The sequence below is a fragment of the Salvelinus namaycush genome, chromosome 1 (assembly GCF_016432855.1).
Source record: "Salvelinus namaycush isolate Seneca chromosome 1, SaNama_1.0, whole genome shotgun sequence".
Lineage (NCBI taxonomy): Eukaryota > Metazoa > Chordata > Actinopteri > Salmoniformes > Salmonidae > Salvelinus > Salvelinus namaycush.
The window spans coordinates 35,960,809-35,987,689 of NC_052307.1; the positions used below are offsets into that span (position 1 = coordinate 35,960,809).

General features: G+C 41.8%; 1 protein-coding gene across 1 annotated transcript; it reads right to left on the bottom strand.

Moving 5' to 3' along the window:
* Positions 1-675: 675 nt before the first annotated feature.
* Positions 676-26,436, bottom strand: tm2d2 (TM2 domain containing 2). The gene is given in 9 exon segments (XM_038998414.1): positions 676-790; positions 792-878; positions 6,865-6,874; positions 14,227-14,274; positions 14,277-14,322; positions 14,534-14,621; positions 15,536-15,716; positions 15,719-15,860; positions 26,296-26,436. Coding segments are annotated over 9 exon segments (858 nt in total).
* Between the last annotated feature and the right edge of the window lie 445 nt (positions 26,437-26,881).

Consider the following 26,881-nt stretch of genomic DNA (forward strand, 5'->3'; position numbering starts at 1 on the left):
TTGTGCATATAGATTTATGGTTTGTTTAATTTCGCAATCATTGGTTTTTGTTTTGACATTTTAAAGTGAAGAATCGAAGTCCCCCAAATCATTCTGTTGCCATGGAATTGCCCATGACCATATGATGAAAATTGTTTAAAAAATGTAAATATATATCTCAGATGTGTAGTTTGTGCACGCATACAATCGCATAATGAAACATATAGATTTAAGCTTTCATATAGACAACATAGCAAACCATTTCCTTTGCTTAAACAGTTCAGTGGTCTAACCTTTAGACCCAAGTCTTTCAAAACAAAGCAGAGAAATCTATAGCAGCCTACTGAAGGCAAAAGATATCGAACATGCCAGCCACACAACCATGCCCCTGGTCCACACATCATTTGCTCATACTTCTCGTTTTCACATGGTGAGAGAAAAGACTGAGGAAATTGCGTTAGCGGCCGACACATTGTTAATTATGGTGCGATTAATGGTGATCTGTGGCATGCGCAAACATGAATGTGATAGCATGTCAGGTGACAAGATTCTCTAGGAGAATCGGATAGAAAGGCATCCGACACGTGGTCAAACTGCTCTTAACTGTAACTCACAAATAAGCAATGGTAAATATTCGGCCCGCATCTCTGCAATGTAAACCCACCTTAAAAGGTCTTCAACCCATGCTCGCTGGTCTCAGTAGAAGGTGCACCAGTAGCTGTTGTCACTAGGCATCAGGCCTCCGGTGATGAGGTCCATGAACCACCAGATGCCCAGGCCTCCTAGGGTCAGCAGCTTGCCCACAGCTGTGACTGTGCCCCAGGCAGAACCGGTACACTCAAAAGCACCCCAGGAAGAAGGAATACAGCAGAGTGGTGATGAAATAGTAGCCAGTGTATCTGAAATCACAAGGCAGAGGTGTCAACAACAGGAAGGAATGGCCAGGTGAGCCCATTAAAAGTGATGTAAAAGGTCTCCTATTGGGCGCATTATTATGAACTTCCAATGCCATTCATATATTGGTTTGTAAATAATTATCTCTAGTGGTGAAGCTACACCACATGACCAAAAGTATGTGGGCACCTGCTCGTCAAACATCTCATTCCAAAATCATGTGAATTAATATGGAGTTGGTCCCCCCTTTGCTGCTGTAACAGCCTTCACTGATCTGGGAACGCTTTCCACTAGATGTTGGAACATTGCAGCGGGAACTTGCTTCCATTCAGCCACAAGAGCTTTAGTGATGTTGGGCAATTATGCCTGGCTCGCAGTCGACGTTCCAATTCATCCCGAAGGTGGTCAATGGAGTTGAGGTCAGGGCTCTGTGCAGGCCAGTCAAGTTCTTCCACACCGATCGACAAACCATTTCTGTATGGACCTCGCTTTGTGCACAGGGCTCATGCTGAAACAGCATGACCCCCAAACTGTTGCCACAAAGTTGGAAGCACAGAATCGTCCAGAATGTCATTGTATGCTGTAGCGTTAAGATTTCCCAGATTTACATTACGATTTCCCAGATTTGTCCGTCAGACTGACAGATGGTGTAGCGTGATTCATCACTCCAGAGAACGCGTTTCAACTGGTCCAGAGTCCAATGGCTGCGAGCTTTACACCACTCCAGCTGACGTTTGACATTGTGCATGGCGTTCTTAGGCTTGCTGCTCGGCCATGGAAACCCATTCCATGAAGCTCCCGACGAACAGTTCTTGTGCTGACGTTGCTTCCAGAGGCAGTTTGGAACTCGTTAGTGAGCGTTGCAACCGAAGACAGATGATTTTTACGCGATGCACAATTCAGCGGTTCCGTTCTGTGAGATTGTGTGGCCTACCACTTTGCGGCTGAGACGTTGTTCCTCCTAGATGTTTCCACTTCACAATTACAGTTGACCGGGGCAGCTATAGCAGGGCAGAAATGTGGCAAACTGACTTGTTGGAAAGGTGGCATCCTATGACGGTGCCACATTGAAAGTCACTGAGCTCTTCAGTAAGTCCATTCTACTGCCAATGTTTGTCTATGGAGATTGCATAGCTGTATGCTCGATTTTAAACACCCGTCAGCAACGGGTGTGGTCGGAAATAGCCGAATCCACTAATTTGAAGGGGTGTCCACATACACTATATATACAAAAGTATGTTAGCTTCTGAAACAACTTCCATTTCCAGGCCAATTAATGTACAGATAACTGCCAAAATAAAGGAAACACCAGCATAAAGTATCTTAGTGTGTTGAGCCACCACGAGGGCCAGAACAGTGTCAATGCGCCAAGTGTCTTGAACTCAGAGGGATGTGACACATTTCTTCCACGAGAAATTCTATCATTTGGTATTTTGTTGATGGAAAACGCTTTTCAGACGCCGGTCCAGAATCTCCCATAAGGGGTTAAATTGGGTTGAGATCTGGTGATTGAGAACACCTTGGCATATGGTTTAGATCAGTGGTCACAAACCATTAGATCGACTGGTCGATCTCCAAGGCATTCCTAGTCGATCACCAAACATTTCTGTAAAAAAAAACAAAGCATTGCGTTCCTAGCACCGGGAAGGCAGTGTTCCCATTTTGAACCATTTCATGTGTCTGAAAGTAGAATTTTGCCTACCCGGCAGGCCCAGAGAGCAAATCAAGTGCGCCTATAGGCATACCGCTGGCCAATCAGACAGCTCAGATCACCGTGTCTGCACAGATTTCTCGAGCCATAGACTGCAAAAAGAAACCTCAAAACGCACAGCAAAGTTGATACTGAGATTTCAAAACCATGACTAGAGAGACTCAACGGAATATACAGCAAAGGGCTACTGTTTTTATGAGTACGTTCATGTTTAAAGTTGTTATTCCGCACTGTCAAAACGTACAAAAAACACTTTTATAAGCCATAAAATGTACGTTCTCCGACTTCCACTCACGCTACAACCAGCGCTGCAGCTGCAACGAATAAGCATAGTAAAGTGTTCTGATAAGCTTTCTCTGTTATTATTCGCAGCTTGTGTCTTTTTGAATATGGAGGAATATGTCACTTTCTCTGGTCATAGGATTAACAACATGAATTGGTGCATGAGGTAGAAATAATGCAGTGCGACTTGAGTTTCGCCATCAGCCAGAAGACTGTCTCCCCTTTTCTCAGCAGAGGGAGAGTGGAGGGACGGTGAGTCAGGTGAGAGGCAACCTCACCGCTGCTCTAGGGCTAGGAGATATGGAATTAATTCAAATGTATGGTTTTGCGCGATATTCCAAATGCCTGTATCGCAAGGTTATTGTTTTTCGTTTTTATGAGTGTTTGTTCTCATGTTGTATTTTTTGGTCTCGTCTCCTTCACTCCTCTGTGCTGTGTGGAACTCTCATTTACCACAGTGATGTATAGAATGAAGAGATGCACATCTCGGCCCTAACAATGGGAGTCGTTGTCCCAAAGGCGGGAAGGCAGGCGACAAGCTCAGGTCCAAAATAAGCCCATAGAAACGCATTGGGTTTATTTTGGACAGATTTTAGCGAGAGTGAAACCTCTCGCTTCGCCTTTTCTTCTATGGTTTACACACACCAACCCATCGACCTGTCTCTCACGCCAACCAAGTTGAGAGATCACGTCTTCCTCTCTGACAAGCGGTTTCAACTCATTATTTGCATTTGAGGTTTGGTCCAACAGAATCGGTCATATGGACACCGAAACACATTGAGACATTATTTTACTGTGATAGATAAAAAGGGTATTGTTAGAAAAGTTATGTCTCAACTCCTCAAATTGCATGCAGAGCAGACACTACTAAAACAAGAGTGTCAATGAACATTGATTCTGGGAAATGAATGCTCAGTTTGTCCTTGGGGTACCACATACCGCTAGCAGCATTTTAGCCAAAGACTGTTATACTAGCTGTCTAGTCTTTTACTAATGTGCAATAAGCATAAAACAATTATTTTAGGAATTGGCAACTCATTCTCATTCTGAGAAATAAGGTAGGCCACTGGATTTCAACATCTGAATGAAGTGGACAGGCTAACATGCTTTTCAAACAGAAGGGATGTGTGTTCATAACATTTCAACTGTTCAACCTTGTTAGCTAGCAATTATACAACAGGTGGTTCTAATCCTGAATGCTGATTGGTTAAAACCGCATTCCAGCCAGTATCTATTCCACAAGTTACCACTGGCTAAATCTATGACGTTAAAATGCCTATTTACTCTGTACCATCTGACTGCGCAATCCACTGTCTCATCAGCCCAGCCAGGCAATTTATGAACTTGAGCTCCACTATAAAAAGCATCTAGACATTATCTCACATTTCTTTTAGACTAACATTTAGTTTTCAATAGCAGAGATTTGTATAAACCCTACCGTCTGTCTCTCCAACATTTGCAACATTGTTTCAATATTCAAATTCAATCTCCAGCTGTCCCATAGTAATCAACGTGTCGGGATTCAGGACGAGACAGACAGGAAGCGTTTCTCAGCCAGTCTAAATCATGAATCACCTGGCATTTTTATGGATATATACAAAGAAATGTCAAACAAAACACAGTGCAGCTAGTTTGCAGTCTTTCCAGCTTCCGTTTGAAGTGATATTTTTAGCTGTGTTGTTGTCTAGCTCCTCTGAACAAGTGTCCTGATGAGTCAGCACATTTTCTATGCCAGGGCGAAATCGTGCCTCATTAGCTTATGCATGTATCCAATAAAAATTTCACTAGAAAACAGCTTAAACAAATGCAGCTACTGTTGTTATTCTGGCTGCACTGTTTGACGTGACTAAGTTAGCCATAATTGGCTAGCTAGTAAGCAAGGGATAAGAACGTTTCCAGGCTGTATGGCAATGGAACATTTACAACGAACGACTGGGTTGTGTCTCTGGCAACCGAACCTTCCATTATATCTTGTGGAAGGATGAAATAGTATCAATAAATTCATAAAAACAACATCAATGAAAATAGGTCAATCATTATTTGGGGCGGCAGGTAGCCTAGTGGTTAAAACATTGGGCCAGGAACCGAAAGGTTGCTAGATCGACTCCCCGAGCTGACAATGTAAAAATCTGTCGTTCTGACCCTGAACAAGGCAGTTAACCCACTGTTAGGCGGTAGGCGGTCCTTAACTGACTTGCCTAGTTAAATAAAGGTTCAATTAAATAAAAAAAATTGGTAACACGTTGTATAAAAGTGATAATGCCCTGGAAGCCGGTGTTTGGAGGATATATATTGGCATGGTTTGCTACCCCGTGCCAATATATCCTCCAACACTGACTTCTCGGGCATTATCACTTAAATAGATCCAAGTTGGCTAAACTTTAAATATGAAGATTAACCACCTAATCACTAACTAATACATGGGCTTGAGAGATTGTTGATGAGAACTTTTTTTAACTGCCTGCTACAAGAATTTAGTCATTATTAGTGAATGTGCATTACGCATGGTTCTATTTAAATTTGTAACAAAAAAATATTATTTTCCATACAGACTTGAAAGTCAGATCAATGATTGTTGCAAAAAAATTAAAAGCATGTTAAACTATTTTGATAACATTTAAATATTAGTGAGTCTTATGGTTGTAGAAGGCTTAGATTTAGCCTAAGTATAACTGAATTCATTAGATTATTGCTGACTGTTAAAATGCAGAGTATTTGAACTTTAAATTGTACAGCAAAACTTATTTAGAGAGAAGAGATATCGTGAATCGCCCATCCCTACACTGCTCCCTCCACCTCAGACTGACTATCAGACGCAGGCCATCAGTCCAGTAAACAAAATATGCAGTACCAGTCAAAAGTTTGGACACACCTACTCATTCAAGGGTTTTTCTTTGTTTACTATTTTCTACATTGTAGAATAATAGTGAAGACATCAAAACGATTAAATAACACATATGGAATCATGTAGTAACCTCAAAAGTGTTATATCAAAATATATTTTATATTTGAGATTCTTCAAAGTTTGCCTTGATGGCAGCTTTGCACTCAACCAGCTTAATTTGGAATGCTTTTTCAACCGTCTTGAAGGCGTTCCCACATATGCTGAGCACTCGTTGGCTGCTTTTCCTTCACTCTGCAGTCCAACTCATCCCAAACCATCTCAAGTGGGTTGAGGTCAGTTGATTGTGGAGGCCAAGTCATCTGATGCAGCACTCCACCACTCTCCTTGGTCAAATAGCTCTTACACAGCCTGGAGGTGTGTTGGGTCATTATCCTGTTGAAAAACAAATGATAGTACCACTAAGCGCAAACCAGATGTGATGGCGTATTGCTGCAGAATGCTGTGGTAGCCAAGCTGGTTAAGTGTGCCTTGAATTCTAAATAAATCACAGACAGTGTCACCAGCAATGCTTCACGGTGGGAACCACACATGCAGAGATCATCCGTTCACCTACTCCACGTCTCACAAAGACACAGCGGTTGGAACCAAAAATCTCAAATTTGAACTCATCAGAACAAAGGACAGATTTACACCGGTCTAATGTCCATTGATTGTGTTTCTTGGCCCAAGCAAGTCTCTTCTTATTGGTGTCCTTAATTAGTGGTTTCTTTGCAGCAATTCGACCATGAAGGCCTGATTCACCCAGTCTCCTATGAACAGTTGATGTTGAGATGTGTCTGTTACTTGACCCCTGAAGCATTTAGCAGAGACGCAAACTGGTGAGGGCCCAAAAAGGTGACACCTTTTTTTGTTGCACTGAAACATGCAACAAAAAAAATCCATGCTAGGGGGAAATGCAGGTTAACTAATTAAACAACAAAGAATATGATCTATATGATCAGTCTCAGTGTGGAAAATAAAATACAAAGTGGTTAACGTGAACCACAGCTAAAAAAATGTCAGGAAAGCAATCCAATGTTATTTGTTGCCTAGACTTTACTGCAAATGACTCAAGTCTTGAGCAAAAACGATACACACATAGAACGCTTGTGACACCACACAATCTAAATATTGCACTTGGGGAAAAAACATCTTAAAGTGGAAATAGAATGAAACAAAACAGGCATTCTATTTTTGCTCCATTATAGTGGCCACTATAGTAGACATCGATCAAGCCCACAGGGCTACATGTGTGCAAAAATAACATTCACTAAATAAATAAAAAAGTAATAATCCCCCCTCACTCACACATGTGTTACTGTCAAGTTCAACACAACAAAAGCAATATCTTTGGGCTACACTGCACGTTATTACATTGTACACGTTTTGCCTGTGGACATCTGTTCTACAATGTGCCAGCAGGCACGAGACCCTTTGTTGGCATAATTGATCTAATTCAGACAGACTATACCTGGCATACCCCTTTTTATCCACTGTATTGAAAAAGTGAGAAAGAGGGAAAGTGTGTGGTGTTCCTTTCACCTCTATAGTGCCATCCAGCTTAAGCCAGGCCCAGCTCCAGCTACACTTGATCCCTGAATCCACTTGTTTAACAAGCAACGCCTCATATTCACCTAATTCTCTCATTCTGAAAATTAACCACATACTGTAGAGGGAAAACAAGTATGTTAGCTAGTTAACATTACACACAGATTGCCAGGGTCCAGTAAGCAACTAGCATAACTTGAGAAACGGCAAGGAGTCGTATACCAGTTAATACTATAGCGAATTGGTTAGGTTACTAACATTAGATCATCTGATGTTGTAACGTTGGCTAGCTAGCGGTCTGACTTTATTAGCCAGCTAATTTTCACACCATAAACTCAATTATTTGAGCTAATTTATTTGGCCTGCAATTTCTGAGGCTGGTAACTAATGAATTTATCTTCTGCAGCAGAGGTAACTCTGAGTCTTCCTTCTCTGTGGCGGTCCTCATGAGAGTCAGTTTCATCATAGCGCTTGATGGATTTTGCGACTGCACTTGAAGAAACTTTCAAAGTTATTGAAATTTTCCAGATTAAGACATGAAGGTCAGTCAAAGTAATGGACTGTCATTTCTCTTTGCTTATTTGAACTGTTCTTGCCATAATATGGACTTGGTCTTTTACCAAATAGGGCTATCTTCTGTATACCACCCCTACCTTGTCAGAACACAACTAATTGGCTGAAACGCATTAAGGAGGAAAGAAATTCCACAAATTAACTTAAGGCACACCTGTTAATTGAAAAGCATTCCAGGTGACTACCTCATGAAGCTGGTTGAGAGAATGCCAAGAGTGTTCAAAGTTGTCATCAAGGCAAAGGGTGGCTACTTTGAAGAATCTCAAATATAATTTGATTTGTTAAACACTTTTTGGTTACTACATGATTGTTATGATGTTATTTCATAGTTGTGATGTCTTCACTATTATTCTACAATGTAGAAAATTGTCAAAATAAAGAAAAACCCTTGAATGAGTAAGTGTCTAAACTTTTGACTGGTACTGTATATTATGTTCACTCAGCTGGGCCTCACAAGTAATACAACAGACACTTCCGGCGCCGACAGAGATGGCCACCTCGCTTCGCGTTCTTAGGAAACTAAGTAGTAATTTCGTTTTTTTATGTATTATTTCTTACACTGTTACCCCAGGAAATCTTAAGTCTCATTACACACAGCCGGGAGGAACTATTGGATATAAGAGCAACGTCAACTTACCAACATTACGACCAGGAATACGACCTTCCCAAAGCGGATCCTCTGTTTGATCCACCACCCAGGACAATGGATCGGATCCCAGCAGGCGACCCAAAACAACGGCGCCGCAGAAGGGGCAGACGGAGCGGTCTTCTGGTCAGGCTCCGTAGACGGGCACATCGCCCACCGCTCCCGAGTATACTACCAGCCAATGTACAGTCTCTTGACAACAGGTAGACAAAATCCGAGCAAGGGTTGCCTTCCAGAGAGACATCAGAGATTGTAACATTCTCTGTTTCAAGGAAACATGGCTCACTCGGGATACGTTATCAGTGTCGGTACAGCCACCTGGTTTCTTCACGCATCGCACCGACAGAAACAAGCATCTCTCTGGTAAGAAGAAGGGTGGGGGTGTATGCATTATGATTAACGAGTCGCTGTGTGATTATAACATACAGGAACTCAGGCTCTTTTGTTCACCTGACCTAGAATTCCTTACAATCAAATGCCGACCGCATTATCTACCAAGAGAATTCTCTTTGATTATAATCACAATCGTGTGAGTCACAGTCGTGACTCTATGTAAACTGGAAACCATACATCCTGGGCTGCATTTATTGTAGTTGGAGGATTTTAACAAGGCTAATCTGAAAACAAGGCTCCCTAAATTTTATCAGCATATCGAATGCGCGACCCGGGCTGGGAAAATTCTGGATCATTGTTACTCTAACTTCCGCGACGCATACAAAGCCATCCCTCGCCCTCCTTTCGGCAAATCTGACCACGACTCCATTTTGTTGCTCCCAGCCTATAGACAGAAACTAAAACAGGAAACGCCCATGCTCAGGTCTGTTCAATGCTGGTCCGACCAATCTGATTCCACGCTTCAAGATTGCTTCGATCACGTGAACTGGGATATGTTCCCGATAGCGTCGAACAACAACATTGATGTATACGCTGATTCGAGGAGCGAGTTTATTAGCAAGTGCATAAGTGATGTTGTACCAACAGCAACTATTAAAACCTTCCCCAACCAGAAACCGTGGATTGATGGAGGCATTCGCGCAAAACTGAAAGAGCGAACCACTGCTTTTAATCAGGGCAAGGCGACCGGAAACATGACCGAATACAAACAGTGTAGCTATTCCCTCCACAAGGCAATCAAACAAGCTAAGCATCTGTCACGATCGTCTAAGGTGGAAACAGTGGACCAAAGCGCAGCGTGGTGAGCATACATACTTCTTTATTTTAAGATGTTGCCAACAAAACAATAAACATCAAAACGAAAACGTGAAGCCAACGTAGTGCTCACAAGCAACTATACATGGACAACTACCCACAAATACAGGTGGGAAAAAAGGCTACCTAAGTATGGTTCTCAATCAGATTCAACGATAGACAGCTGCCTCTGATTGAGAACCACACCCGGCCAAACATAAAGAAATACAAATCATAGAAAAAGGAACATAGAATGCCCACCCAAATCACACCCTGACCAAACCAAAATAGAGACATAAAAAGCTCTCTCCGGTCAGGGCGTGACAGCATCAGTATAGAGACAAAGTAGAGTCGCAATTCAATGGCTCAGACACGAGAGGAATGTGGCAGGGTCTACAATCACAGACTACAAAAAGAAAACCAGCCACATCGCGTACCCCGATGTCCTGCTCCTGGAGCAAACTAAACAACTTCTTTGCTCGCTTTGAGGACAATACAGTGCCACCGACACGGCCCGCTACCAAAACCTGCGGACTCTCCTTCACCGCAGCCAACGTGAGTAAAACATTTAAACGTGTTAACCCTCGCAAGGCTGCCGGCCCAGACAGCATCCCTAGCCGCGTCATCAGAGCATGCGCAGACCAGCTGGCTGGTGTGTTTACAGACATATTCAATCAATCCCTATCCCAGTCTGCTGTTCCCACATGCTTCAAGAGGGCCACCATTGTTCCTGTTCCCAAGAAAGCGAAGGTAACTGAGCTAAACGACTATCGCCCCGCAGCACTCACTTCCGTCATCATGAAGTGCTTTGAGAGACTCGTCAAGGATCATATCACCTCCACCCTACCTGACACTCTAGACCCACTCCAATTTGCTTACCGCCCCAATAGGTCCACAGACGACGCAATTGCAATCACACTGCCCTAACCCATCTGGACAAGAGGAATACCTATGTAAGAATGCTGTTCATCGACTACAGCTCAGCATTTAACACCATAGTACCCTCCAAACTCGTCACTATGCTCGAGACCCTGGGTCTCAACCCCGCCCTGTGCAACTGGGTCCTGGACTTTGACGGGCCGCCCCCAGGTGGTGAGGGTAGGAAACAACATCTCCACCCCACTGACCCTCAACACTGGGGCCCCACAAGGGTGCGTTCTCAGCCCTCTCCTGTGCTCCCTGTTCACCCATGACTGCGTGGCCATGCACGCCTCCAACTCAATCATCAAGTTTGCAGACGACACTACAGTGGTAGGCTTGATTACCAACAATGACGAGACGGCCTACAGGGAGGAGGGCCCTCGGAGTGTGGTGTCAGGAAAACAACCTCACACTCAACGTCAACAAAACAAAGGAGATGGTCGTGGACTTCAGGAAACAGCAGAGGGAACACCCCCATATCCACATCGACGGGACAGTAATGGAGAAGGTGTTTTAAGTTCCTCAGCGTACACATCACGGAAAAACTGAAATGGTCCACCCACACAGACAGCGTGGTGAAGAAGGCGCAACAGCGTCTCTTAAACCTTAGGAGGCTGAAGAAATTCAGCTTGTCACCAAAAACACACAAACTTTTACAGATGCACAATCGAGAGCATCCTGTCGGGCTGTATCACCGACTGGTACGGCAACTGCTCTGCCCACAACCGCAAGGCTCTCCAGAGGGTAGTGAGGTCTGCACAACGCATCACCGGGGGCAAATGACCTGCCTTCCAAGACACCTACACCACCCGATGTCACAGGAAGGCCAAAAAGATCATCAAGGACAACAACCACCCGAGCCACTGCCTGTTCACCCCGCTATCATCCAGAAGGTGAGGTCAGTACAGGTGCATCAAAGCTGGGACCGAGGGACTGAAAAACTACTTCTATCAAGGCCATCAGACTGTTAAACAGCCATTACTAACATTGAGTGGCTGCTGCCAACATACTGACTCAAATAATAAAAAATTGGATGTAATAAATGTATCACTAGTCACTTTAAACAATGCCACTTTATATAATGTTTACATACCCTACATTACTCATCTCATATGTATATACTGAACTCTATACCATCTACTGCATCTTGCCTATGCCGTTTGGCCATCGCTCATCCATATATTTATATGTACATATTCTTATTCATTGCTTATACACACACGTGTAAGGTAGTTGTTGTGAAATTGTTAGATTACTTGTTAGATATTACTGCACGGTCGGAACTACAAGCACAAGCATTTCGCTACACTCGCATTAACATCTGCTAACCATGTGTATGTGACCAACATTTGACTTGAAATGATCTATTAACAGTGGGATCCTATACCTAAAAAAAAAAATTCTATACAATTTCTAAATGGTCTAAGAACAAAATTGGCCGGACAATTCAAGCATAGACAATATGCAGAGATAATTTATTGGGCTTATACCCTACTGCACAAACCTCATTGCTACATAACTGTTTTTAATTGGTTCATGTTGCATAGGCTTACATAAAAAATGTACAAATCTGAGCAGTAGATCGGCTTGCATTTTGACTTAAATTGATCTTGACTCAGAAAAGGTTGGTGACCATTGGTTTGGATAATTTTCATGCTCATCAAACCATTCAGTGACCACATCGTCTCCTTCTAATAAGGGACTAATTCAGACCTGGGACACCAGGTGAGTGCAATTAACTACCAGGTAGACACAAAAAAACATACAGTTGAAGTCAGAAGTTTACATACACTTAGGTTGGAGTCATTAAAACTTGTTTTTCAACAACTCCACAAATTACTTGTTAACAAACTATAGTTTTAGCAAGTCGGTTAGGACATCTACTTTGTGCATGACAAGTAATTTTTCCAACAATTGTTTACAGATTATTTCCCTTAAAATTCACTGCATCACAATACCAGTGGGTCAGAAGTTTACATACACTAAGTTGACTGTGCCTTTAAACAGCTTGGAAAATTCAAGAAAATTGTGTCATGGCTTTAGAAGCTTCTGATAGGATAATTAGGATAATTGACATCATTTGAGTCAATTGGAGGTGTACCTGTGGATGTATTTCAAGGCCTACCTTCAAACTCAGTACCTCTTTGCTTGACATCATGGGGAAATCAACAACAAAAAAATCAGCCAAGACCTCAGAAAAAAATGTGTAGTCTGGTTCATCCTTGGAAGCAATTTCCAAACGCCTGAAGGTACCACGTTCATCTGTTCAAACAATGGTACGCAAGTATAAACACCATGGGACCACGCAGCCATCAACCCACTCGGGAAGGAGACGCGTTCTGCCTCCTAGAGATGAACCTACTTTGGTGCAAAAAGTGCAAATCAATCCCAGAACAACAGCAAAGGACCTTGTGAAGATGCTGGAGGAAACAGGTCCAAAAGTATCTATATCCACAGTAAAATTAGTCCTATATTGACATAACCTGAAAGGCTGCTCAGCAAGGAAGAAGCCACTGCTCCAAAACTGCCATAAAAAAGCCAGACTACGGTTGCAACTGCACATGGGGACAAAGATCGTACTTTTTGGAGAAATGTCCTCTGGTCTGATGAAACAAAAATAGAACTGTTGGCCATAATGACCATCGTTATGTTTGGAGGAAAAATGGGGATGCTTGCAAGCCGAAGAACACCATCCCAACCGTAAAGCACAGGGGTGGCAGCATCATGTTGTGGGGGTGCTTTGCTGCAAAAGGGACATGTGCACTTCACAAAATAGATGGCATCATGAGGCAGGAAACTTGTGTGGATATATTGAAGCAACATCAAGACATCAGTCAGGAAGTTAAAGCTTGGTTGTAAATGGGTCTTCCAAATGGACAATGATCCCAAGCATACTTCCAAAGTTGTGGCAAAATGGCTTAAGGACAACAAAGTCAAGGTATTGGAGTGGCCCTGACCTAAATCCTATAGAACATTTGTGGGCAGAACTGAAAAAGTATGTGCGCGCAAGGAGGCCTACAAACCTGACTGTTACACCAGCTCTGTCAGGAAGAATGGGCCAAAATTCAACCAACTTATTGTGAGAAGCTTGTGGAAGGCTACCTGAAACGTTTGACCCAAGTTAAACAATTTAAAGGCAATGCTACCAAACACTAATTGAGTGTACGTAAACTTCTGACCCACTGGGAATGTAATGAAAGAAATACAAGCTGAAATAAATCATTATCTCTACTATTATTCTGACATTTCACACTCTTAAAATAAAGTGATCCTAACTGGCCTAAGACAGGGAATTTTTACTAGGATTAAATATCAGGAATTGTGAAAAACTGAGTTTAAATGTATTTGGCTAAGGTGTATGTAAACTTCCGACTTCAACTGTAAGTGTTTCGGCCCTCATGAACCAGAATTGAACAGCTCTGATATATAGCATTGACCTCCAAGCAGGTATTTCAAATCTGTTGAATGATGAAGTCAGGCAGGTGTCTCAGTACCGTAAACTGGGAATGACTATCATCATGTAACAACAAACAATGACTGATGAGCTTGTCAGAAACTGCAGTCAAGTACAGCAGCAAGATTCTCCCTTACTTGATGCACACTCATTCCCTCTCAGGAACTCCCTGTGTCCAGCACACTCAATGTCGTACAGATGACTGGTGTGTGATTCACATCTTTGTGTACCTGCCCTCCAAACTAAACAAAGGTGGTGATTTAGTTGAATAACAGATGAAATCACACAAAGTTCACACACAGAAATTGACGGAATACCAAAAATCTAAACAATGTTCAACCGTACCAGTTTGCCCATCTGTTTTTGACTGACTAGTCAATGTACTAGCAGAATAGAAAGCCACACACAGATTTAGTGAGAGCGAGAGGGCCTATCCACTACGGTTTGACATACCTTCCAACAACCATGTCCCATCTCCAGAATGGCAGTGGAGTTCTGTGCATGGTCCACTGGATCTTGACAGTGTATGAACTCCTCGGGTCTTCACATACCGACAGAAAAGGGAAAAATAAAATGTGTATTCTGTCTATTTTTGTGTAAGCACATTAGAAAACGGGCTGGGCAAACAGGGCGCTATCATCAGCAAACTGCTAACCCACACAACTAGATACACGTGGACGGTTGGACCTACTGCCAAATTCTCTAAAACTACTTTGGAGATTGCTTATGGTAGAAAAATTAACATTCAATTCTCTGGCAACAACTCTCGTGGATGTCGGTTATGGCGCCGAACTGCAGTCAGGTCAAGACCCTGGTGAGGACTACGAGCACGCAGATGACCTTCCCTGAGACACTTTCTTACAGTTTGTGCAGAACTTCTTCGGTTGTGCAAACCCACAGTTTCATCAGCTGTCTGGGTGACTGGTCTCAGACGATCCCGCAGATGAAGAAGCCGGATGTGGAGGTACTAGGCTGGCATGGTTACACATGGTCTGCGGTTGTGAGGCCGGACGTACTGCCAAATTCTCTAAAACGACATTGGAGGCAGCTTATGGTAGAGAAATGAATATTCAATTCTCTGGCAACAGCTCTGGTGGACATTCCTGCAGTCAGCATGCCAATTGCACACTCCCTCTAGCATTGTGTTATGTAACAAAATGGCACATTTTAGAGGGTCCTTTTATTGTCCCCAACACAAGGTGCATATGTGTAATGATCATACCATTCAATCAGCTTCTTGATATGCCACACCTGTCAGGAGGATGGATTATCTTGATAAAAGGAAAAATTCTCACTATCACAGATGTAAACAAATATGTGCACAACAATTGAGAGAAACAAACTTCTTGTGCATATGGAACATTTCTGGGATCTTTTATTTCAGCTCATGACACATGGGACCAACACTTTACGTGTTACGTTTATATTTGTTTAGTGTAGAAATACAATACTTACAGATAACTGCAGAAGACAACTGGCGACGGGGGCCTATATCCATATAGTTCAGTATAACTCACGCATTCACCTGGTATGATATGATACGACGTGACGTTATCCTGTGGCTGCTCATTGAATGCAGCTGTTGCTCTCTATCCGGATGTGTCTGATGAATTCTGGGAGTGTATTCCTTCCAAAAATGCAAAAGCAACACTGTTAGTAGCAAGATAACTTGACCGCAAAGAATGTAGCTGACCAAAATCCTAGCCACCTTCTCAACCTTGGTTGAACTGCGGCTATTACTAGCTATAGCTTGCTTGTTGACGCCATTGGATTGGACAAACTTCAGCAAGTAATGCCAATGGCTAACTAACAGTTAGTTAGCCATTGGCTGTTAATACTAACAGTTAGCTAGCTGTGACGTTAGAACTAGCTAAGAACTGATCATATTTTATTGCTATCTACCAGTATCCTGACAGATAGTTTGGCTAATATAGCTAGATTACATTGATTAATGTTTCACACCATCTTATTTCATAGTTTATTCGAAGATGAGTTATGTTATTTTATCCAGCTGGGAAGAAACTGGATGTGACGTCAACGAAAGCGCTGATTATTCATATTTTTCTGTGGATTTTATATCGCAGTTGGGAACCAACTTTAAGGTGCATTACCGCCACCAATTGGACTGGAGTGTGGACCAGAGACAGTGGAGGTCTACATCCTACCCAATAATCTCGTCTCCCTAAGGAAACGACATACATAATGAAATACTACATCCGCTGAAGATTTCCCCAGCCGTTTCACTTAATCCTGACTCTTCAACCCCATTACTCCTCAAATCTAATAACAATCGCTCCCTTTCTCTCACATATTTCTGGCACTGAAATAGAACATGTTTCACTGTCTCCATCTCCTCCTGACAATGATCACACCTCCCAGTCGGATGTTTCCCCACCAATTTCAATGTTATATTTAGCCTTGTGTGTTCCAGTCTCAGCCTTGTGACTACACTTTCCTCTCTTCTCTCTCGGCCTGAGGACCTCCTTGCCCCCACCTTTTCCTGAATTTTGTACAGGTGTCATCCCTTTCTCTCCCTGTTCCACAACTCTTGCCACTTATTTTTAACCACTGTTCTTATTAACCCCTTGGCTTCTGCTTTACTGATTGACAATTCCATCTCAACATTAGGATGTTTAAGAGCCTGCTTGGCGATAATATCCACTTCCTCATTCCCCTCTACTCCCACGTGAGCTGGTACCCAGAGGAACATAACAAATACCCCATCTGTTTCACTCTATACAAGCACTGCAAAACATACAATACCTCCTGTCTGCCCTGAGACACATGAATTTAATTTACCCAATATGTCATGGCTAGCTGTTGTCTCAACTTTAACGGCATCCCTCCCAACTCTACCTGCATTGTTCCACAACAGGGCTTTGGCCTGGATTACATCTAGCTTTTTTTAAAGATGTCTGAGCTGCTGATCCATATGCTATACTTCCATAATCCATTGATTACCTTAACAGGACTATATGTCTATATAAACTCAGCAAAAAATAAATGTCCTCCCACTGTCAACTGTGTTTTTTTTCAGCAAACTTAACATGTTTAAAATATTTGTATGAACATAAGATTCAACAACAGACATAAACTGAACAAGTTCCACAGACATATGACGAACAGTAATTGAATAATGTGTCCCTGAACAAAGGGGGGTTCAAAATCAAAAGTAACAGTCAGTATCTGGTGTGGCCACCAGCTGCATTAAGTACTGCAGTGTATGATTTGCCAGTTCTTGCAGAACTGAAGAAAATATGCACTTTCTGAAAATGATATATATAAACTCAGCAAAAAAAGAAACATACCTTTTTCAGGACCTTGTCTTTCAAACATAATTTGTAAAAATCCAAATAACTTCACAGATCTTCATTGTAAAGTGTTTAAACACTGTTTCCCATGCTTGTTCAATGAACCATAAACAATTAATGAACATGCACCTGTGGAATGGTCATTAAGACACGAACAGCTTACACACGGTAGGCAATTAAAGCCACAGTTATGAAAACTTAGGACACTAAATAGGCCTTTCTACAGACTCTGAAAAACACCCAAAAAAAGATGCCCAGGGTCCCTGCTCATTTGCGTGAACGTGCCTTAGGCATGCTGCAAGGAGGCATGAGGACTGCAGATGTGACCAGGGCAATAAATTGCAATGTCCGTACTGTGAGACGCCTAAGACAGCGCTACAGGGAGACAAGATGAACAGCTGATCGTCCTTGCAGTGGCAGACCACGTGTAACAACACCTGCACAAGATCGGTACATCCGAACATCACACCTGCGGGAAAGGTACAGGATGGCAACAACAACTGCCTGAGTTACACCAGGAACGCACAATCCCTCCATCAGTGCTCAGACTGTCTGCAATAGGCTGAGAGAGGCTGGACTGAGGGCTTGTAGGCCTGTTGTAAGGCAGGTCCTCACCAGACATCACCGGCAACCACGTCGCCTATGGGCACAAACCCACCGTCACTGGACCAGACAGGACTGGCAAAAAGTGCTCTTCACTGACGAGTCGTGGTTTAGACTCACCAGGGGTGATGGTCGGAATCGCATATTTCGTCGAAAGGAATGAGCGTTACAGCAAGGCCTGTACTCTGGAGCGGGATCAATTTGGAGATGGAGGGTCCGTCATGGTCTAGGGTGGTGTGTCACAGCATCATCGGACTGAGCTTGTTGTCACTGCAGGCAATCTCAACACTGTGCGTTACAGGGAAGACATCCTCCTCCCTCATGTGGTACCCTTCCTGCAGGCTCATCTTGACATGACCCTCCAGCATGACAATGCCACCAGCCATACTGCTCGTTCTGTGCGTGATTTCCTGCAAGACAGGAATGTCAGTGTTCTGCCATGGCCAGCGGAGAGCCCGGATCTTAATCCAATTGAGCACATCTGGGACCTGTTGTATCAGAGGGGGAGGGCTAGAGCAATTCTCCTCAGAAATGTCTGGGAACTTGCAGGTGCCTCGGTGGAAGAGTGGGGTAACATATCACAGCAAGAACTGGCAAATCTGGTGCAGTCCATGAGGAGGAGATGCACTGCAGTACTTAATGCAGCTGGTGGCCACACCAGATACGGACTGTTACTGTTGATTTTGACCCCCCCTTTGTTCAGGGACACATTATTCCATTTCTGATAGTCACATGTCTGTAGAACTTGTTCAGGTTATGTCTCAGTTGTTGAATCTTATGTTCATACAAATATTTACACATGTTAAGTTTGCTGGAAATGAACGCAGTTAACAGTGAGAGGACGTTTCTTTTTTTGCTGAGTTTAGATACTTTTGTACCTGTTTCCTCCAGCATCCTCACAAGGTCCGTTGCTGTTGTTCTGGGATTGATTTGCACTTTTCGCACCAAAGTAAGTTCATCTCTGGGAGACAGAACGCGTCTCCTTCCTGAGCCGTATGACGGCTGCGTGGTCCCATGGTGTTTATACTTGCGTACTGTTGTTTGTACAGATGAACGTGATACCTTCAGGTGTTTGGAAATTGCTCCCAAGGATGAACCAGACTTGTGGAGGTCTACAAATTTCTTTTCTGAGGTCTTGGCTGATTTCTTTTGATTTTCCCATGATGTCAAGCAAAGAGGCACTGAGTTTGAAGGTAGGTCTTGAAATAGATCCACAGATCCACCTCCAATTGACTCAAATGATGTCAATTAGCCTGTCAGAAGCTTCTAAGGCCATGAGATCATTTTCTGTAATTTCCAAGCTGTTTAAAGGCACAGTCAACTTAGTGTATGGTAACTTCTGACCCACTGGAATTGTGATACAGTGAATTATAAGTGAAATAATCTGTAAACAATTGTTGGAAAAATTACTTGTGTCATGCACAAAGTAGATGTCCTAACCGACTTGCCAAAACTATAGTTTGTTAACCAGAAATTTGTGGAGTGGTTGAAAAACGAGTTTTAATGACTCCAACCTAAGTGTATGTAAACGTCCGACTTCAACTGTATCTATTGCAGAACAGCAATGATCAAATACTTGTCACGATCGTCAATGGGAGAGAGAGAGGACCAAGGCGCAGCGTGTTGAAAATACATCTTCTCTTTAATTGGAAGAAGGACAACGAAACAAAACAACAAACAGACGAACGTGAAGCTATCAAAAGACTAAGTGCAAACATGCAACATAGACACAGACAATTACCCACAAAACCCTAGTGCCTATGGCTGCCTTAAATATGGCTCCCAATCAGAGACAATTAATTACATCTGTCTCTGATTGAGAACCATTCAGACAACCATAGACACAGCTAGACTTCTATACTAAACATAAACCCAACTACTCTAATAAACCCCCTAAACCTTACAACCACCCTAGACACTACAAAAAACACATACATTCACCATGTCACACCCTGACCTAACTAAAATAATAATGAAAACAAAGATAACTAAGGCCAGGGTGTGACAATACTGTACATTTTACAGAACTTCTGATCTTTGTTCTTTCCTTTGTAACTGAGTTGCAGATCTTAGACCCCTTTTTTACGAACTTTAAATATATATGTCAGACACATTTCAGTTGAAGGCATTCAGTTGTACAACTGACTAGGTATCCCCCTTTCCCTTTCATCGGTGAATGCAAAATTCACTGTTCAGTGTTTTGTTCACAGAATATAACACTTGGTTTTCATCAGAAGATAAATGTGTGCAATTGCGTTCACTGTATTGTCATTTCAATGAGGGTGTCATTCTGACTGTTGTAAATCACACCTCTCAATATACTGCACTAACATGCCTAGGACATTTCATCCAAATTTCAACAGTACATGGGATCATAACACACAATCAATACAGGCACATATCATGGCATCATAAATGACACATCTAATTTGCAAAATGCATTAACTTTCAAAACTTTAAATAATGACACAAAATCAACTACCTCCCATCAAAACCTACACATTGTTATCTAATGAAAAGTTATTTCAATCAAGCGTTACACAATGACCCAATAAATACTAACAACAACTATCAATATACCCTAAAATAACCCTCTTGCATATGTCTGTGCCATTTGTTGATACTATAATTATAGTACGCACCATAAAAGGCAAGCAAACATATCATAGCATGGGCTGTATTCTTTTTTCATAAAATCATTTTACCAAAGATGACCAATGCAGAAAGACTGTCACTCAAGAGCATGAATATCCAAAAACAAAAGGCTTTACAGTATTTTACATTTTTCTATTTTAATTGAGAGTGATCTTCCTCTATGGGCCCCTCTACCTCTCCTTTGTCCTTTCCCTCTGCATCTTGGTCCATTCGTGCAAACAGTAACTCAGAGGTGACCTCTTTGATTCATGAATAAGGACTCGTTGTCGATTGAACAATTGTGCAAAAAAGTTTTGCACACATGCAGAAGAGGCTCATATTCATGGGAGTGACCAAATGTTTTAATTTTGTTTGACATGAATTACTCAACTGACTTTTCCATCTTTTGTAGAGAGTTGTGTTTACTGTTTTGCAAAAATGTGCTTAGCATTTGCATTATGTGTGAAAGCAATGAGAAATGACTGACAGTGTTGCAAAAAATAATAATGTAGTGCTCATTACGTTATGAGGGAGATCAAGGGGACCCCAGTTTCATTAAACATGTCTTAGCAATCCCGCTCCCCCCGTAGCCCCAAGATGAATGGTTTGGCCACGCTCCACTGCTTTGATTGATGCAACTAGAAATCACAAGTGTCTATGCTATACTGAACAAAAAATATGAACGCAACATACAACAATTTCAAAGATTTTGAGTTACAGTTCATAGAAGGAAATTAGTCAACTGAAATAAATTCATTAGGCCCTAATCTATGGATTTCAAATGACTGTGTAGGGGCGCAGCCATGATGGGGCTTGGGAGAGCATAGGCCCACCCACTGGGGAGCCAGGCCCAGCCAATCAGAATTAGTTTTCCCCACAAAAGGGCTTTATTAAAGACAGAAATACTTCTCAGCACCCCCAACTTTTTGCGCATATGGAACATTTCTGGGATCTTTTATTTCAGAAAAGTTTGTGGTCATACGCACATCCTTTGATTTCAGCTCATGAAACATGGGACCAACATATAATGAAAAGGCACCTATGAAAGAAAATTCCACAATTTTATCTATTTTGGGCTGTTAATGTGTATTGGTGTTTCGCTTTGTGTCCGATGCACTAGGGTGTTGTTACATATAATATGCAGCACGCATGAACAAAGTTATTGTAGCCTATCTATTCACTTCCCCTAGCTGTGAGAACCATGGCGTGAGCACGGGCTGACTTGGCATTGCTGTAGCGCAGCCAAATGTGCTTATTTTTATGAAACATTTTTATCAAGAATAATATTTGTTTTGATGTATATGAAATTGTTTGGTGAAATATGCATAAAAGTAGAGAAATTGCACATAATTCTGTAACTTTGGATAGTTGTACTTCCAATTTTGATCATCATGATTTAGTGAATGCAAAGAACATGTATTGATCTACTGGTATTTTTAAAAGACAGTCTAACTTTTATTTTTGTGTGCTTGGACTCAAGGGAAACTATGGTTGCATGAATCTTTTTGCAGGCATTCGGGTTCCTTTTATGAATGTTTTTGCAATTTGTACAGTATAATATTGTTTTGATGATCTAACTATGTTTTGAGAAGGTAACTTCATTTTGAAAAAGCATTTACTGTGGACACTGTTAAAAAAAAATGCTTTTATATGATTGAGAAAAGGGGTTTAATGAAACATCAAGGTTATTGATATATTGGTTTGTAAATACTGCTCTCTAGTGGTGAAGCTATGTTAGCTCCCAAAACAACTTCCATTTCCATTCAAGTCTTGAGGGATATCCTACAAAGCAAGCTAGATCTACTCGGGGTTTTCTAAAACTAACCAGCTTCAGTAAGCTTCTTATTCCAGTTCAGGCTTCATTTATACTAAGACAGTGGATATTGCTTGCCCCCCCTAGTCGGGGTCTCAACTTACTGTTGAGAGTTCAAATATTAGAATACACATGGAGCAAGTTCGAAATTTGGTTGTGCATCAGCAGTTTTTCTCACTGACAGTCACTCAATTAGTCATGTCAGCTAACAATGTTTCAATTGGTAAATTAGTCTAGCCATTTATCTAAACTTGTAGGAATCATGGCCGAATACTGACCGGGCACGCAGGGCAGGGGGCTCCCATTAATTTTGTTAAGAGTCAGACACACCGAGAAATCTGAATGCCGATAGGTACTTAGCACCTCTGCCCAGAGTGTCTGCAGTTAACTTTTGGCTGTTCACATGGAAGTTTTACCTCCGATTTTCTTTGTTTAAATACTCCAGGCCACAAGATGACAGTAGCTTGTTTGGCTTGTGCCTGTTGTAGCTAATGTAAGCTAACTAGCAAGCTGTGCTAATGTTGTTGCTAGCTAACTAGAATTTGTCGTAAGCCTTTGTTGATACTAACCAGATGGCCACAACTAGATAACTAGCAACATTATAATTAAATCACAATGAGGGCACGACAAAGCCTATTCCCACCCAGGAGACTGAAAAGATTTGGCATGGGTCCTCAAAAAGTTATACAGCTGCAACATCGAGAGCATCCTGAATGGATGCATCACTGCCTGGTACGGCAACTGCTCGACCTCCGACCGCAAGGCACTACAGATGGTAGTGCGTATGGCCCAGTACATCACTGGGGCCAAGCTTCCTGCCATCCAGGACCTCTATATCAGGCGGTGTCAGAAGAAGGCCTTAAAAATTGTCAGAGACTCCAGCCACCCTAGTCGTAGACTGTTCTCTGCTTCCGCACGGCAAGCAGTACTGGAGCGCCAAGTCTAGGTCCAAACGTCTTCTTAACAGCTTCTACCCCAAGCCATAAGACTCCTGAACAGCTAATCAAATGGCTGCCCCCCCATCTGTGCATAGTTACTTTAGCTCTACCTACATGTACATATTACCTCAATTACCTCGACTAACCTGTGCCCCCACTAACCTGTGCCCCCATTGACTCTGTATCGGTACCCCCTGTATATAGCCTCGCTACTGTTATTTTACTGCTGCTCTTTAACAATTTTTTTTTATTTTACTTCACTTATTTTCTTAAAATTGCATTGTTGGTTAAGGGCTTGTACTTAAGCATTTCACTATAAGGTCTACTACACCTGTTGAATTCGATGTTTCAGAATTGTTTCAATGAAGAGTTCGGCGTTCGACTAGCCATGTCCACCGTTATAGTATGGATGAAGCCTGGGCTGAAATGTGAAGCCAATTGAAGCTGGTTAGCTTTAGAAAACCCTGAGTAGATCTAGCTTGCTTTGTGGGATACCAAGCCGGTCTTCCAAGATGGTTAACAAAAACATGAAGTGCCTGCAGCACTACTGGACCAGGGTTGCCTAGCCCTGCTATATAGTATTGACCTCCAACCAGGTATTTCAAATCTTTTAAATAATAGCGATATGACAAAAATCAATGACGCATGAGTTGTACACACATAATCTACTTGTTACGTTAATTTGACACAAACTGTATCCCTTTTAGCCACGCCCTTGTGGAGATCTGAAAGGGTTTGATTGGTTTAAACAATGTATGGGAAAACTTTCACTTATCAGAGGGCAGGTGAAGCTCGCACCTGTCAAATTATTTGTTATTTAGTAATACTGCACGTGCTGGTAGGCTATATATCTCCATAAATCTAAACATTAAATGCTAGTAATAACTGTGCCATTCATATTTTCGAAGATTTTATGACATTTTAATAAAACGATTTCGAAATAAAAACTATGATGATGCTGAATGTATTTGATAAACAATATTTTTATTCAAGCATGATCGTTGAATATGAAGACTGTGTACTGTAGGCCCATACCAGAACAACATCTAAGGGGCTAAAAAAGGAAGCATATATTTGTTAAGTACATAGGCTTATGCAATAAAGAACAATAACTTATGTTTATAATATAAACCTTTTGGAATCATTTGTTCATATAGATCATCATATGAAACTTACGGGATAATTTACAAATATATATATATATATTTGCAAAGTAGTAGTTATAAGCGCTATGGTAGTAAACGATTACCGTAATAGTAATTTTTATATACTTATATACTTTTAGGCTGCAAATGTTAAAAACGCACACAGTAGGGAGGTAGGAAATTAATTTAGAACTTTTTTCGTTTTAAATCAACTGAAACTTTTCAAACATAAAATGCACAGACATGAGCATCCATTCAAGAACCTCCTCAACCATTAAAACAGAATACTTTTATTTCGTTTAACATTATTTTGTTGAGTTTATAACACGCATTCAAGAGCAGTTATTCAAATGAACAAACATGTTATAACAAAGAGCTTTGTAGGCATATAATGGGTTGTAATATATGATAGGCATCCCAAAAAATATTGTGACAATTTATTTTGATCTACAAACGCATGCACATAATTACAGCAAATAAAAATAGCTACATGTTTTATATTTTTATTTTATTTGACGTTTATTTATCTAGGTAAGTCAGTTAAGAACAAATTCGTATTTACAATGACGCCTACCAAAAGGCAAAAGGCCTCCTGCGGAGAACGGGGCTGGGATTAAAGATTTAAAAAAGTTTTTTTTTTTAATTGGACAAAACACACATCACGACATGAAATAGTTATGTTGACACTATTGTCTTACTGAAACTGCAAATGATATTGATTAACTGACCGAAGCCACGCCATTGACTTTTCAATGTTTAACAAGTCAGCAAAAACATTCCTCCATAAAAAAAATGAATGGTTATATAAAACGAATTTTCAAAATGTCCTTAACTATTTTGTCAAGAACACGAAATAAATCATATTTGAACTACACACGTGCTTTGGTTGTAAAATACAGTGGTTTATAGCGGTTCATTGCATGGCTGGGCTGGGCTGAGTGATATATAAAAACATTGGGGATTTATTGCAAATAAACTTCAGTGCCATCAGTGAACAAATTACAGTATCATCAACACACAAGCGCAACCATAATTCACAGACTCAAACAATGTTATCTATTATGCATACATTCTGCATTAGAAATGTTAAAATGCCGTTTGGTATGATAGCAAACACCTCAATCTTCATTCATCAGGCTATGAAAAAAAATAGCTCAATTTGAATCAGTTTGTTAGATTTATGACCTAGGAATATGAGTCTCTGTCTTGATAGGAGTCTATACCTCTGACCAACTCTTGTATACATTGAAGCTGATCCATGCAATCCTTGTTGGATAAGCGTTTTGCCGCTGACGCACCAGAACCCTGTAGCGAGGAATCGCTGTTTACCTCTGACATAGGCCTACAGTCCAATGGAGCAGCAATCGGACTATTTGCAATAGTGTGACAATTCACGTCTCTATCAGTCATAAGGTGAATAGATGTCGGGGGCGTCGAACAGTTGTCTGGTAGGCCTACGCTATTGGGAATGGAGTATGGTCTGAACCGGGTAGGAGGGCGCACTGGGCGGCGATGCACTGGGGTTGATGCTGTGGTGGAGAGAGCAGCCGTTGCGGCCAAATAGGAGTAGGGATAGGGGAAAATAGCACCAAAAGGAGAAACCGTGAGGCCCTATATGGGAAACAAAGAAAGAGCGGTTAGGGCTGCAAAGTTTGCTGTTATTTTCATGACTTATTTTCACGACTTAAATTAGCCTAATTAATTTACGACGTCATAAGCTTAAAATTCGCCTATTGAGTAGTGTTGCTGAATTAATAGATGATAGGCATACCTGCGATGCCATAGCATGCTGCTGAAAGTTCAAGGGTAATCCTGACGTTCCTGACACTCTTTGTACAGAAGATACTGGGATACCAGCCGTGCCCATGGTGCACACTCCGTCAGATGACACAGCCATCAGCATGTGCCCCATTGCTGTTGCTGCTACACTGGATAAAGTTTCTCCCTGCATGTTGACTTGGGCATTGTGTAGGAGACGGTGAGCGACACCCAAGGGGTTGAGAATATATCTTGTCCAATCCGGTGGATAAGAATAGCAGTGTGAAACATTGTTGCGTCCTAGGCCTGTGATGTGAGCGCGTTGGTCCGTTTCCACGGTTAAAGGCTGGAAGTGTTCTGTTGCCCTCGGATCCTCTGCTCCAAAGCAACGTGTCATACCACCAGTTATGGAGTTTATATGGTCCTGTTTTGGATCCTCTGAGTCTGTTTCGGTCCTAAGTGAGTCAGTTGAAGCCCTGTCCGCTTTGTCGTGGAATGTGGTAACATTTGACTCAGGTTTCAGTTCCTCTGTGGTGGTTGAGATTTTTCGCAAGTCTTGTCCAACATTATTCCAATGTTTGCTTTCTTGACCGCTTTCG